Source organism: Cololabis saira, chromosome 17 (genome assembly GCF_033807715.1).
Source record: "Cololabis saira isolate AMF1-May2022 chromosome 17, fColSai1.1, whole genome shotgun sequence".
NCBI lineage: Eukaryota > Metazoa > Chordata > Actinopteri > Beloniformes > Belonidae > Cololabis > Cololabis saira.
Genome location: NC_084603.1, coordinates 25,185,823 through 25,201,391, shown reverse-complemented (window position 1 = coordinate 25,201,391; position 15,569 = coordinate 25,185,823). Strand labels below are relative to the sequence as shown.

The following is a 15,569-nucleotide window of genomic DNA, read 5'->3' as shown; positions in this document are numbered from 1 at the left end:
AAACAACAAAAAAGAATATCTTGACTTTGAGGAGGATGGACAAAAACATGTTTAGTCATGGACAAATGATTGTTACGATTACCGCTACCACTCTTGAGAAAGTAGATGATGAAGGCAGTGGATGACCGTTCAAATGATTATTCAGAGGCAAAGCCCCGATGTAATGCATTAATGTATAATGATTAAGTAGTGTTACAGCACAACTACATCATATTAATGAGGCCAAAAACAGCTGGAAACTAGATTTTGATAACTTTATATTGACTTGCTATGTCACATCCAGCACTGCCGAAGACGTAGAAATGCGCAAAAAGTGTTTCCATTACACTTCAGCCATAAATTGGATTATCTGTAAAACCACATCGTGAAAGCATTAAAAGGTTTTTTGAGATATTTCAGAGTTTTTTCGGCTGTAATTTTTTCAAATTACAGCCATTTTTTCTTTTTCGATATTTGGGTTTTGCACAAATCTAGGGGTAACGGAAACGCGACTCATGAACCTTTAAGTGAGACGCAGCTGTCTTTGAGGAGACTGAAGTCAGACTTCTATCAGGGGACCCAGTGATGTTCATGTTCCTCGAACATCCCACAGAGCACACCCAAACATTGTACCCCCTTCCTGCCACAAACCGCCTTTCTCTTTACACTTAAGCTGAGCTGTCTCCCTGCAGCGTTTGTGAATATTTGAAAGTGTTGCCTGAGGAAAAGAACAAGGTTGGCATCTCCCATTCGGCAGAGGTGGTATGACGGTGCCACACAGCCTCTGTCTAAACACACGTCAAATACAAACATGCCCTCTGTGACTTTGGAGCTGCTAAAGTGTTCAAAAAGGTCCTCTGAGCCTCCTTTTTCTCTCAACATTAGTTAAAAACAAACTGGTATAGTTACAATGACTACAAATGGAAACTAACAGTGCAAATAAAATCAATTTACCTTTAAAACCACCTTAAGTTCAATAATAAAACTTCAAAAACGAGCTATACGTATCATCAATAAGGCTGATTACTACGCTCACACAGATCCACTTTTTCTAAATTCTCATGTTATTAAATTTTATGATTTGTTTTATTTTAAAATCATGCAAATTATCTTTAAAGCAAAATCAAAAATGCTCCCTGACCCAATACAGAGGTTCTTTTCAATTCAGGAGACTCGTTACAATCTTAGAGGTGTCTGCAATTTCACAGTACAAATAGCTAAAAAAGGTATAAAAAGGAGATGTGTCTCCATCACTGGAGTTAAATTCTGGAATGATGCCAACATAAATTTAAAAACATGTAATTATTTTGTTGTATTTAAGAAAATGGTTTGTAAAGCTATTTTTGAAGCTTATAAGTGCAATTGACCATCTGTAAATGTTTCTTTGCTTTTCTATTATTTCTTTGCCTTTTGTTGTTTCTTTGCTTTTCTATTCTCTTTTTGGTTTTCTGGAGGTCGGTAGCCAAAAATAGAAAGTTGGTACTATAGGATAGGCTTTTATAAGCAGCCTATGCCTTTTCAGTTATTGTTCAACACATTTTTTTTACGTTTTGTATGAAATGTTAATGCTGTGCACAATGTTTGGTGTTGTTTTGTGTTGCAATGACTGAATAAACTTCATTCATTCATTCATTCATTCATTCATTCATTCATTCATTCATTCATTCATTCATTCATTCATTCATTCATTCATTCATTCATTCATTCATTCATTATATTCATTCATTTAGTATTCAGCGGGTGTGATATTCTACTTCTTACCCCTTACATCACAGTCAAAGACAAACTGCTGGCCACGCAAAATCTTATTTTGTTATATCTTTATTGTAAACACTTGTTAACAAGGGATTCAAATATCATGTACATTTATCGACAGTGTTATGTTTGCCTTTTATGCACCACTCACCGAATACTGAACAGAAAAGCAGTCAGTCTTATTAAAAAGTAACAGAGTACAGTGTTGCTGTTTCGCAGATACCGGGTGCAATGTTATTTGTAAAGAACATGACGTAATGACATGACACTGGTAGAAAGAGTTGATTTCTATAAGAAAGAAACCCCAAAACTAGACAAAAACCATACTACTTTTCAAAATACTAGCAAGTCTGCAATCTGAGTAAACAACTCTGTTGAGACAATGGGGCTAGGTTTATAAAGGTCATGAGTGAGAAGAGTTTGAATTTCATTCTAGATTTTATCACGAAGAGAAGCTAAAACTGCTGAATTATTTCCCTGCTGATTCTAGTCTGTCTCGTCTTTTTTCCAAAGAACCTTTAGGACGACTGAAAAGTAATTACAATAGTTCAGCCTGGAAAGAAACTCTCAGACTTAATACTTTATTTTAAATGTATCACTATGAGACAGGATGTTCGAATTTTGGCAATTCCACACTCTGTGAAATTCTCCTGAATTAGAGGAACTCAGCTTCATTACTGTCTTTCTCTGTAAAAGTATGTGGTTGTAATTAACCCAAGGAATCAGCCCAATGACTAATTACATTTTCCAAAGGGATGTACATGTGAAGGTTGTAGCACTCAGGATAATTAACCTGCACAGGAGTCAGGTTTAAATAGCGCCCAAATAGAAAATAATAGTATTTTTTTTATTTGATTGGTTTAAAGCATGTCTGCTAATGTTCTTATATGCCCATTAAAGAGTAAATAATTAAACTGCTCCTCTGTGCTGCACATCAATGAGCTATACAGTATTCCCTATCAACTAAATTTAAGTCACATTATTTGTCACTGGATGTAGCCTTCTGCAAGCTGTCGACAGCCATTTCCAGATTGCTGCAGAGTACTGCCCTGTAAAAGTATCATCTTTACAGGCTGAGGAGATTTCTCCATGGAAAAGTCTGCCTGTTACACCAAAACATGGTATTTGTCCCAATGCATATATTACTGTATATTACTGGATTGAAAATGGGAAAGTTTTAGGCTGGAAGTTTGACTGAGTGAACAGATTAGAGAAATCTGTCCAAACTGTAAACAAACTAAGATTCTGCTTCATGGGAGAAAATTAAGTTCTAGTGAGTGAATGAGAAAGTGACAACCCATATAATTAAAGCCAATAATCATTTTGTTTTCTTTGGCAGAAAATAACACTTGTAAGAATTGACTCAAGACATACACCATGTTTCCAAAAGAATTGCTCACCTGCCTTGACTCGCATATGAAGTTAAGTGACATATCAGTCTTAATTCATATGGTTTAATATGGCTTCGGTCCAGTATTTGCAGCTATATCAGCTTCAACTCTTCTGGGAAGGCTGTCCACATGGTTTAGGAGTGTATTTATGGGAATTTTTGAACATTCATCCAGAAGTACGAACTGATGTTGGACAGGAAGGCCTGGCTCTCAGTCTCCGCTCTAAGTCATCCTAAAGGTGTTGTACCGGGTTGAGGTCAGAACTCTGAGCAGGCCAGTCAAGTTCATCCACACCAAACTCGCTCATCCATGTCTTTATGGACCTTGTTTTTTTGCACTGGTGCAGTCATGTTAGAACAGGAATGGGGCAACCCCCTAACTGTTCCCACAAGTTGGGAGCATGAAATTGTCCAACATCTCCTGGCATGCTGAAGTTTTCAGTTCCTTTCACTTGAACTAAGGAATCAAGCCAAGCTCCTGGAAAAACAACGCCACACACCACAACCCCCTCCCCACCAAACTTTACACTTGGCACAATGCAGTCAGACAAGTACCATTCTCCTGGCAACCACCAAACCCAGACTCCTCCATCAGATTGCCAGATGGAGAAGCGTGATTTTTCACTCCAGAGAATGCGTCTCCACTGCTCTAGAGTCCAGCGTGCTTTAGTTTACAGCACTGCATCTGATGCTTTGCATTGCACTTGGTGATGTATGGCTTTAATGCAGCTGCTCAGTCATGGAAACCCTTTCCATAAAACTCTCTCTGAACCTTTCTTGGGCTAATCTGAACGCCACATGATGTTTGGAGGTCTGCAGCAATTAGCTCTGCAGAAAGTTGGTGACCTCTGCAAACTATGCACCTCAGCATCCGTTGACCCCGGTCCGTCTGAAGTGGCCTGCCCCGTCGTGGCTGAGTCGCTGTCATTCCCATATGCTTCCACTTTGTTATAATAGCACTGACAGTTGACGGTGAAATATTTAGGAGCGAGGAAAATTAACAACTGTACTTGTTGCACAGGTTGCATCCTATCATAGCGCCTGAGAACGACGCATTCTTTCACAAATGCCTGTAGAAACAGTCTACATGCCTAAGTGCTTGCTTTTATACACCTGTGGCCATGGAAGTGATTGGAACACCTGATTTAAGTTATTTGAATGGGTGAGTGAATGCTTTTGGAAATACACTTTCCTAAATACTTAAAAATGTTGTGGCTAAAGCATGAGTTCAAGTTGTCTCTCTCTTTTTTGCCTAACATTTGTAACTGTGCAAAATGTCATGAAAAAATAGAAGGTTGCGTTTTTGCGAGTCATCTGACTTAATTACATTTGTTTCTATGGCCATTTTTCTCAAAAATATTCTGACATTTTTGACTAGTCATAAAAAGTAATGGTAGAGAATTACCCGAAGTGAAAAGAGGAAATATTAGCCACCTGGGGAGAAGAAGCGACAATGGCCCTCGTCACAATTGTCACCCTTACGTCTAATTATTAAAGGTATTGTGACATAATTTTTAACATGCTTTTAACACTATTAAAAGTCTTGGCCAATATCCCTCAAATGTGTCTAAAAGGGTGTAAAAGAAACCCCCCCCCCCCATCCTCCACTCCTCCTCTCCCCCAAACTCCCCGCACACAGCAGACATTGGATCAATGGTATTTGATTTTGTCTTGCACACCGTCCACGGGCTGAGCCTCGATCAGAAGGACTCAGGCCCCCGACCGACACCGGGCAAGCGGTCTTCCGTACGCCACATTTCCCACGCCCGCCGCTCGGACGGGGATTCGGCGCTGAGCTCTTCCCTCTTCGCTCGCCGCTACTGAGGGAATCCTTGTTAGTTTCTTTTCCTCCGCTTAGTAATATGCTTAAATTCTGCGGGTTGTCTCGTCTGATCTGAGGTCGTAGGCGAAAAAAAGAGGAGAGCGCGGGTGGAGAGGAGAGAGGCAGTGGCCGTCTCTCTCCCTCCAGCCCGCGGCTCAGTGCTGATGGGCAGGGAGCTGGGTGGAGGGGGCGGTGATTTAGCGGGTCTATACGTATAGGTCCGCCACCCAACCAGATGCGCCATTTTTGCATAATTATGCGGAAATTCCCAGAAAGCACACAATACACTGAATGTTTAAAGTTTTTTTGGGTGTAATTGATGTCAAGACACCCAACTAAACACAAAAAATCAAGAAAATTTTGTTTTTCATGTCACATGGCCCTTTAAATACTCAAACCTAATCCACATAGATGTTGGGCTTAAGTGTGCAAGTTTGTGAAGGTTGAAAAAAACTTGGAAGACCCTAGCAAATTGTTCAAGTCCAGGAACACATATAATTCAAACTAAATATTGTATAACACTGCAAAACTGTAAACCATCTCTATAAACATGTACAGATGTCTGATACCACCAAAGACTAAAATCTTACTGTATTTCTTCTTTATAGCATAAATATTTTAATGAGTGTCAAGAAAGTTCTGTACTGAACTGACATGAAGAAGAGGTTTCTAAACCAACATAGCTGTAAATTCAATTGATGTCTGCGGTGAAATCATGCGGTCATGCAAATAATCAATAGTTCTTTTTGAAGGAAAATAATTGAGATTCTCATGAGATTTTCTTATGGTTTCTTTGACTGGATGCATACATCCCATTTTAGCTTAGTTTCAACCTTTGTATTGACATTTTTGACAAAAAACAAAATAAACAATCTTATTTAGCAATCTTCCTATGTCAGTCAAGGGTAGGAATATCCCTGTTAAACTGTAAGACACCTTAGACTGAGAGAATGGTGAGAAAGAAATGTTTACTTTACTTGCTGCAGCAGATAACTGTTAATTCCTAACTCATATTAAACTCAGGGGGGGAATGACAGCTTTGAACAGAGAGATTTGACATTTTAAAAGCTTGTTATAAGTAAGCAGACTGAAAGTTAAGCTAACAGGTGCTGTAAACAGTAATTAGCAGCTTCACATAAGATATTACAAGATGAACAGAAAAACAGAAAAGCTGATATAAGCAGAAATACCTTTTCAGCACTGGAAGTCATTTTTAGTGTGCCAGGAGGTTAAAATTAAAGAAAATTATCATATCTGTGAGCTGCAGAAAAAATAAATCTTTTTGACAGGTCTGTGAATGAGTGGAGGAAAGTTTCAACATATAACAAGAGAAAACGAAAAAATCAAGCCAAAGGGTAAAGACGACTTTAAACACAGTGGATGGGGGTTAAAGGCTTGTCTTCTTGTTTCCTTGGTAACAGTGAGGCTGACCTGAACAACAACAGGAGGTCCTTGTGTTTCCAATTAGCAGCCTTTCTTTTACAAGGGTTTGTCACCCTCTATCATGTTTACTTTTCACAACAAAAAAATTGTCAGACTCAAATGTTAGCAATTAAGCATATCTTACGCCTCTTGCCCATTTTAGAAAGGTATTGTACGGTGTTATTCATATCAAAGATGGGTAAAAATCAATTGCTGCAGCTCAACCTCAGGTAAGGGAGCTGCCTCATAATTCAGCAAACCTCGTTTAAGTGTTGAATACCCAACTATAACTGGAGCTCAAGCACACAGTTTTAAAATATGCATGAAAGTAATAATACGATCCACTTAACTGGCCTGGTTCAGAAACAACGGATCCATGTTTATCCTAATTTTACACTTGCAAATTGAAAAACAGAAGAAAGAAGAAAAAGAAGCAAAATATAACTTAAAATAAGGTAGGATAATCAAAAATTCTCTTTATGCCTAATTTTTCACCAGATGTTAAAAAATAAACTTTGAGGATTACATAGAAAGAAAAAACAATGTATTTCCTATTTCTGGATTAAATTTGAGTATTTTCTTTATTATAGCGGTGACAAAGTATGTTTTATAAAAAACATTTTCTCCTCCATCAGTTGAATCTCAGTGTTTTGGTCTTTATGGGGCTTTTTAACACACAGCAATGCAGAAGAAAGAACGATGATATTGCATATGATATCAGATTGTATCAAATAAAAATGTTAATGCAATCTCTTGTTTTCCTGAGCGAGGCAATAATTGTTATTGTTATTTTTATTGACTTTATATTAATTGCACTACTTTGGAACCAGTTGAACTGTATTGTTGAAGTTTGAAGTTGAAGTTTGAAAACATTTTTCATGATTTGGCACTATAAATAAAGATGAATTGAATATTACAGTACAGCCAGAAGGTGAGTCATTATTTTTGGCACGAGACAGCTGCCGAGCTCCTTCAGCATACACGCAAATAGCAGGTTAAGAAGAGGAGATGCACTCATACCAACATGGGAGATGCCATCTTCCCTCCAATCACTCATTGCTTGCAGGGTTGAATACTTCACATGAACCAAAATGTCACTGAACACCTGTATCAAGGAGTCAGAATGAAAATGAGTCAAAAAATGTCTACTTCTTCTGTTGTTGTCTTTTTTTTAAGAATTGTTTTACATTTTTTCCTCTTACTAATCTTTCTTAAACTTAGCCTGACAAACTCTCCTAAACATGGTGCATGTTGCAGCCGTCTGGTGTAACAACAGCGAAAGCTTCAACTTGTATCGGCCAGTATATGATAACAGAGTCCCACTCTTCCAAATTAATGACAGTGTCACTCTCCATCTTCTATTTGGCAGGCTGCTACCCACCCATCGTTTCTGAAGCAAGTAGTTCCTTGTTAAATTGACTATACGCAACGCAAAGAGGCTGCATGGCTTGTAATGAATAAAGATGAGTCATGCTACTCAGCTTAATTTGACCCGTCAGTGATAAAAATGAAAAGAAAAAAGGGAAAAGTAATAACCAAGTCTGTCTCCCTGTCTGTACTCACTGATCTCCTCTTTAAATGATGGCGTCCACCTTTATAGCAGACACCAAAAATACCTAAGGATGCTTAAAAGTTTCTGACCTAAATTTAAAAGTTTAACACTTGTGGTTCTTCTTTAATAATGTGTCATAATGAGTAAAGAAAAAAGAATAAATTCTTAACAAATCATTAGACCAAAGACTCATGAATTTCACAATCATACTTTATTTCCAGTGATACAAGTGACGGACAAGAAAGAGCAGAAGAAAATGAGAATGATGCTTCTCTTTCATCTCGGGCTGCAATCAGCAGAATTTCTTTGTTGTGCATAAGGACTACTGAGCTTCCATGTGACCTTTTACTTATGCTACTGCTTCATCTTCCTGATTATCACAGTCGGCCCCTACAGAAACGGAGATGTGTTTATAATACGGAAGCAGTGGGACCAAAAGCTGACAAAGCTCCAAAGAAATCAAAATAGATTATGTATATCCAGACAAACTCCAAATGGCTTCTAAATCCAATTTTCATTCACGTACGACAAAAAACCATTTAAAGTGTCTCAGATCAGAATCTGTAAAAAGCCATATTTGCTTTCTCATTTGCAAAGAGGTTACCTAAATATATAGTGTAACATCCCCTTATGTTGTTTTTTTCACACAATATTGCACAGTGTTTTGGAGTAAATGTTTATAAAAGCTGACATTTGACATTATGTACTGCAACCTTGGATAGGAAGAAATATGAACAGTTATGATATGATGCTTCATCTAACGCTGCAAGCTTCTAGTTGGTAATTCTGTAAGTGTGTGGAACATGGCAAGCAAAAAAAACAACCCCAAAACCCTCTAAGTGAATTTGATATTGGTGTATGAGTAGTATTGCTACATCTGCTATTGAAAATACTCCAGAACTACTCCAGAAAATTGTGAAAATCAATTTACTTTCATCGTTTTTTTGGGGGCACATTGAGGGCAGTGGAAAAAAAATGTAATCAGCATTATGTTGACATCACAAAATCTTTTATAGAGAAACCATGAGCTCAAAGCACAGTTAACATTTTGTAGATTTTTGTCTCAAGTCGTGCTTGAAAGTCCAACATGTCCTCTTCTTTTCATTTATTTTTAATTACTGCTTTTACATCCAGTTATTTGATTTATTTGTAATATGGAGAAACTGAATTTTGACTAACTTTCTTCACTGTTCTGCTTTCTCTCTACTGTATCGCTCCAGTGTAGCCACTGTAGCATCAGGCACCAAGAATGGTGCAGCACTAGTTAAATTAAACAAAACAGCACAATAAAAATGTCCTGTGTCTTGTTTTTGCTCGTTTAAGATGTCCACTCAGTGTGGAACTATTTTCCTCTGTGTAACACAGGTCTATGTGCAAAATCAAGTGAGACCGATACCCTGCATTGGAATTGATCCGTGATGCTGCAGAGAGTTTCCAACCCAGTTGTGGTTTTGTTAGAGCAAAGTTAGCTCGACCGATTGGCTTGACTGCTGAATTGAGCAGGGATATTGATTTGGAAATGGGGAATACAGCACAGGGAGAGCAGAGTGACAGTGCCCTGTGTTTTCCTGGCATGGATCTGCCTCCGGTTTTGCTCTGTGCTCACACATCATCCTGTCACACACAAACGCACACACTTAGCAGAGGAAAGACCGGCAGCCAAAGCTGTCTGGAGACACACATGTGCACACAATGGACACACAATGAACATCATTGAGTGACACAGGTGAGGGGTTCGGGCTACTCTCTGGACCACTACGCGAGCAAGCAAACACTCGGTGGATTCTCTCTTCTGCTCGTCTTACATAAACAGCTTTGCAACATTTTTTAGACGTTTGTCAAAGTCTGCCAAAAACAACTTATCTTGATCAATGCCGCTTTCATTATTTCATCACTTGTCTTCAGCTCATTCCTCCTGCTCCACTTTGTTGTCCCTTGCTGTGCATCCTTCTCATCCTCTGTGTGCTCTTCCTGTCTCCATTTCCATTTTCATTAAAAGAAATGAGCTTTTCTTGGCTTCACTGAGCAGCTTGGACTGCTTGGCTGGTTTGGCACAATGTCGAGCCGTCCAACAGGTAAACGTGTTTTATCAGCCATGAGGATACTCGCTCGCAAATACAAACAAGCCTCTACCCATTTCCAGGGCAAACAGGAGATGTACGTCCTTTTCACCGGCAGCAGAGCTCGTTTTGTAAGAGCGAATGAAACAACACAAACATACCTTCATGAATTTTGCATAGAAATTCTAAGTCTGTGTGTTTATGTAGGTGCATCTCTGTGACAGCTGGAAATGTGCGAACCTCTGTGCGTTTCCCCTTCGTTTCGTGTCTCTTTGAGTTCTGTCAGAGTTCCTGCACATCTGCTTCTACATAGCTTGCATGGCTGGATGTGCGTGTGCGTCTGCCTCACTTTGTCTACGTAGGGTGCATTATTGCATGCAGCAGACCGGACGTGGCCAGAGGCGTACAGCAAGCGGTCACGCGGCGTCAGAGAAAAGTGAGCAGAGTCGCTGTCAGAAGGCCTTTTTAACACACTGCTGCTCCCCATTCAGGGACATTTCGGGGGCGTTTGACTGCAAAATGACTCCGCAAAGGAGCGATAAACACAATTCTTCGAAACTCCCACAGAGAGGCCACTAAAGCCCCAAAGGCTCCATACCTGAAAATATTACGCTAACACCTTTGATCTTTCCAAAGAGACATGCAAGTGAGTGAGAGAAAGAACAGCAGGGGGAAAAAAAACTGAAAAAAAAAACAATATCAAAGTAACGCACACATTAACACGAGGCAGCAGCTTCACCAGTTTAATGAATTCCTGTTAGCTGTTTCTATGTGTGGGTGATGAAGGGAGAAGTCAGTTCATGAAGACTGTGTGCAACGTAAGAATACCTCTTCAACACAAGTTTTCTAACTACACTCCTATATTTCTTTAAGTGTAACTTTTCATAGACTAAGTTTGACTTGCTCGCTTTCTCCCATCATGTCATCCTAAATGAGGCAGCATACTTGTTTTTCGGATTCTTTCCTTAGTGTTGTTTTTCCAACTAGTTTCTTTGTATTGGCGTAAAGGTGTAAAAAGGGAACTGTTTTTTAAAGATTTGAATGCACATGTTCAAAGTGTGCACAATCATTTATTCATCAGCTGTTTTAGCTGATTCAAACACAAGTTGTTTCAGTGTTTGTAGCTTTCCAAGTCCTCATGAACAACTTGCACAGTGCCATATTTGCTTATATATACGTGGATGTTTCCTGTAAGACAGAATGTAGGGAGACATAGCCCTCACCAAGCAGCACAGTCCATTTTAAACTGTTCGCTCAAGTGGCTTGATCAGCTACCAGCACGCATGACTATTGGTGGAAATATTTTAAATAATACTATATGAATAAATAAATATATCTTTGGATGGTAAACTGGTACACATCCATAAAGGGAGGATGACTTGTGTCCGTTTTTAAATAGTTTCTCAGGAAATATACTCTCAAATACCATTGACACAACGTACAAAAATACTAGCTAGTCATTTTTGGGCCACAATGTTGTGCATAGTTTACGAAATAAAACACAATAGATTACATAGAAATTAAATATAAAAATATGGATCATACAAAAATTAAATACAAAAACAGGACAAATCTCATTAAATTTGCCTCTATGGATTTCTTAGGGACTTCAGTGAGTGAGAAGGGCGACCAGTAGGAGCACATCAACGTCTCCAGATGTCCATTTAGAAACTACTGTAGAGAGAAGCATCGTCTATTCTTCCCAGAAAGTGGGGTGGGTGGGTGTGGGGGTTAGCCATCTGGGGCCAGTCAGGAAAAGGAAGTTGAAAATGGAAATTATGTTCTTTTTTTAAGTCATTATATTCAATGTACAAGCAAACCAATCAGCTTTGTTTGATTTATTTTCTATAAAGAGTAAGTGCTTGTTACCAGATATGCAATTTATGTAACTGAAGAAAGAACTGAGGAATTGCAAAATGAATTTGACCTGATTTTACCCAGGTAACTTAAAAATAAGCTGCATGATCCATATTTTAGGGGAGCTGTATAAAAAGGAGGAAGATGTGGTTAGGAAATGTCTAGTTTTATTGAATCTCACTCTCTGCTGTACGCTTTTTTCCCCACACCTTTAAGATCGAATGATTCTGATTTCCAGGTTGCCATGGTGTGAAGCATAATCTCCTTAAGATGTAGCCCATACGTGGCTTGCTCAGAGACATCATTTGTGACCGTTGAAGGATGGAAATAATGGGGTTCCCTTGTAATTTCTTACTTTATAAACACACAAGGACACCCAAGAATAGCTTTTATGTACTACATCGCCTTCAAATTGCAAAATCAACAGCTTTTTTGTGTTGTGTTTGCCCCTTAGTTAGGAATTTAATGACTTGGATATAAAAAAAAAGGAAAAAGAAAACTAGCATGTCGTCTCCTCTTATTCTTTTTTGTGCTCTTCATAGCAATTTTAAAAAAAGGCCACAAAGTAACCCAAAAATAATAAACTCAGCATTTTCTAAATATTTAAACATAGAAAAGTTTCCATTGTACCCTCGCATTGGTAAGTGTTTGAGTGTGTTGTTATGAATTTAGATCCCCACCACCAGTGTATACTGTAGGTTGGGGACTGTACTTTCGTTGTTATGAAATATGAACAATGACAATAAAGAATCTTGAATCTTTTGTTTATACGTGCAGGGTTCGCATGTCCACACCTGGTGGAGAGAGCTCATCTGAAGTGTTATATGTACAGTGTGAAGTGCTTTTCTTCTTTGCTCCTTTATACTGCACTGTGCATCTTAATTTTGTACATTCACACAAAAGATACACACACACAAATATTTACACTTGCACATATTTTCATGCCGGAAGTGGAAAGCTCCAGAGAATATTTACGAATTACCTTTTCAGTTCCTCGCCACCATTTTATTTCCCCCCATTTCTTTCTCACTTTCTTCCCCTCCTGGGCCTGATATTACACGGCAGAGGTCACAATCACGCTTGAAAGCTAATGTACTCGTGTGTCAGAGGTCACAGCTGTTTGAGGACAAGTGATCTTAGACGTGACATCAGTCATCAGGGTACTACGAAAGATAACTACTTCTTTGCGTAGTAACTAATTTTCTTCCATCTGCAGCATTCACATACTTGTGCAAAACTTAAATTTGGCTTCTCCTATATCATATCCCTCACTCGGAAGTCTATCATATATTACTGTGGTCTGTTGGTCAGACAGATCCGCTAAAATTACTGTAACTGTGTACAAATTGTGGTAGCCAATTCTGACATAATACTATACAGCCCTCGTGAAACCAATCTCACTGAGAAGCAATCCCTGAATGTTCAATATTAGATAATGAGCTCAGGTTTGTTCTTTTGACACTCAAAAGTTAAGTCAATCCCACAGTTATTATGGCTAGGAGGTGAAGAGAATGAATGTCAATGACAAAGTGATTCCAGCTTAAAGTTTTGATGGGTGGATTGGAGCTCCTCAGGGAATCTTTGGCTTTGTGACACACGAGTGACTCGAAGGGATCAGAATTTGGGCTGACCCGGGGTCTTTGATTCCCCCTGGGTAGGCTCCTCCAGGGAGCTCTGCGGACCCCTGCTGGGCTGTGATGTTCTCAGAGGCTGAAGGAGTGAGGATCGACACGGTTTTTGAGCCTGCACCTGGGGTCCGGCGTTGAAACAGGGAAGGCCTCGAGATGGAGGTGGCAGCTGTTTGGTCTGGTTCGCTGAAGGCCCAGAGGAACAAAGTGGCTTCAGAAAAGAAAAACCTGCAGTGAGCCCTTGCTTGGGTGTAGGCAGAGATGCGCGGTGGTGAAGGCGAGGAGGCTGCAGCATGCGAGGACAGGTTGCACTTGCAGGTCTCGGAGTGACGGAGTCGTGCAGTATCCCAGCAGGGGCTCGCCCCACACGCTGCGCTGCGGACTGTGATGCTGACGCTCCACTGTCTTTGGCAGTTATCCCCTGTAGAGAGCTGGAACGCGGGCGGTGCAGGCTGGTGCTGCGTAGATGACTCAGCTTGTCAGGGCCTGCTACCCAAGACACATCTGCCGTAAGAGCTTCAGGAGGACGGTCATCATTAATACGAGCCGGTTGCTTTGATTTACTCCTCGTGAGCTCACTGTGGTCCTCGGTGGGGGGAGTTTTTACTGGTCTTCCCTGGTGGGGGTGCTCGCTGAGACAGGAGTTGAAAGGCTGTAGTACTTGAGGCTGCAAGAAAAAGGAAAAAAAAGGAAAAATACATAACCTAAAATGAAAATCAGTGAACAGTAAGGATGTAAGGATGTAGTGTGTTTGATCCCCATGAAGTCTGCTTTTGAATATGTTGCTGCTGTGAATGAAATTCTAAATCAAGAGGTGTTTTTCCACTTGTTTACGCTTTATTTCCACAACCTGTTCACAGTGATAGTCACTGAAGTACTGCCAGTTTAGGAGAGTCAATGGCACAGCTCTAAAAGCAAGCAGAGAAATTATTTTCTCGTCTAAAATGTACTGGAGGTTTTGCATCATTGTGTAGTTCCGAGGCTTTAAAACGCATGCAAAATGAGCGCTGCAATGCCTGCAGCCTTTGTGAGAACGTGTCGAGCTGTTGAACCACAAGACATTTAGACCAACCATGGTGTTGTCATTCTCTGAGGGGCATTTATGAGTACAGCATAATCACCACCACATGCATGACTTTACTGTGTGTAATATTTTATGCAGTAGTTTGGACACAAGTCCATTATTTACTGCAACACTTTTTTGACTTCGAGTGTTTCATCATGTGTGTGTGCATATCCTAGTTTATGTTTAGATGTACATATCAAAAAGCAGGCATATCCTTGCCATTATGTGCATGTGCTCAACCCTTAAAAGAAATGTTGATATAAAATGTAATAAGATAACACTACAATATGACCCAGAAGGTCTATAAAAGATTAATATTTCCAACATTAGCTATTTAGTGTGACATTTGCCTGGCATCGTTTTTAATAGTCATTAATGTTCTTTTTGCTTTGGCATTAGAAATCTGAAAAGTGCTGTCCTTTAAAGCGGGACAGAACGGGACCACATGAACCCAACTAAAGCTGCTAATGAGCCTGATCTCAATATTGGCACAAACATCCCCTCCGAGTGGGATGTGGAGGGATCTCAGAGGATGAGAATATATAGCTGTACTTGTTCAGGTTGCCGTGTCTATTTCTGCCATTGGCCATTTGTGCTGCCAGTGCGAGTGGTTGTCCAGGGCCACAGCTCCACCTTCTGGTCCTCTGACACAATGCGTGCGCCTGCCTGTCCACCTCTAAGTGACAGTTTGTTGATTCAGGTTTTGTAGTAAAAGTTTGCAATTTAAAGACTCTTATAAATGCACTTAGCACACATTTTTCTACAATAAACCAGGAGCACCCCATTAAGTTTAAATTGTTTATATCTAATTCCTGTCGTGATTCAGAAGGTTGCTGTAAAGTCAGGCAGCTATAAAGATGAATTGAGCATTGTTTAAAACAATATTAACTGATCTTATGTCCCTTTACTTCTTATTCTGAAACATGATGAACACAGAATTTGCACTATTTTTCAATCTGGATGGTGTTGTTTGTAGGAATTGAGCACTGAAATGCTTAATACCATTTAGTAATGTGGAACCTTTAACTGCAAGGTTTG

The 15,569-nt window shown here is 39.6% G+C and overlaps 1 protein-coding gene across 3 annotated transcripts in view; it reads right to left on the bottom strand.

Annotated features, from left to right (window-relative positions):
* Positions 1 to 8,112: 8,112 nt before the first annotated feature.
* The window catches only part of ccser2a (coiled-coil serine-rich protein 2a), a 55,615-nt gene continuing 48,158 nt past the window's right edge, over positions 8,113 to 15,569 (bottom strand). Inside the window, exon 10 of one of the 3 annotated variants that reach the window (XM_061745843.1) lies at positions 8,113 to 14,132. In XM_061745843.1, coding sequence (XP_061601827.1) covers positions 13,452 to 14,132 — 681 coding nt within the window. In that variant the 3' untranslated portion in view covers positions 8,113 to 13,451. The remainder of the gene's footprint in view (positions 14,133 to 15,569) is intronic. The other 2 variants (XM_061745845.1, XM_061745844.1) reach the window with 2 other exon arrangements.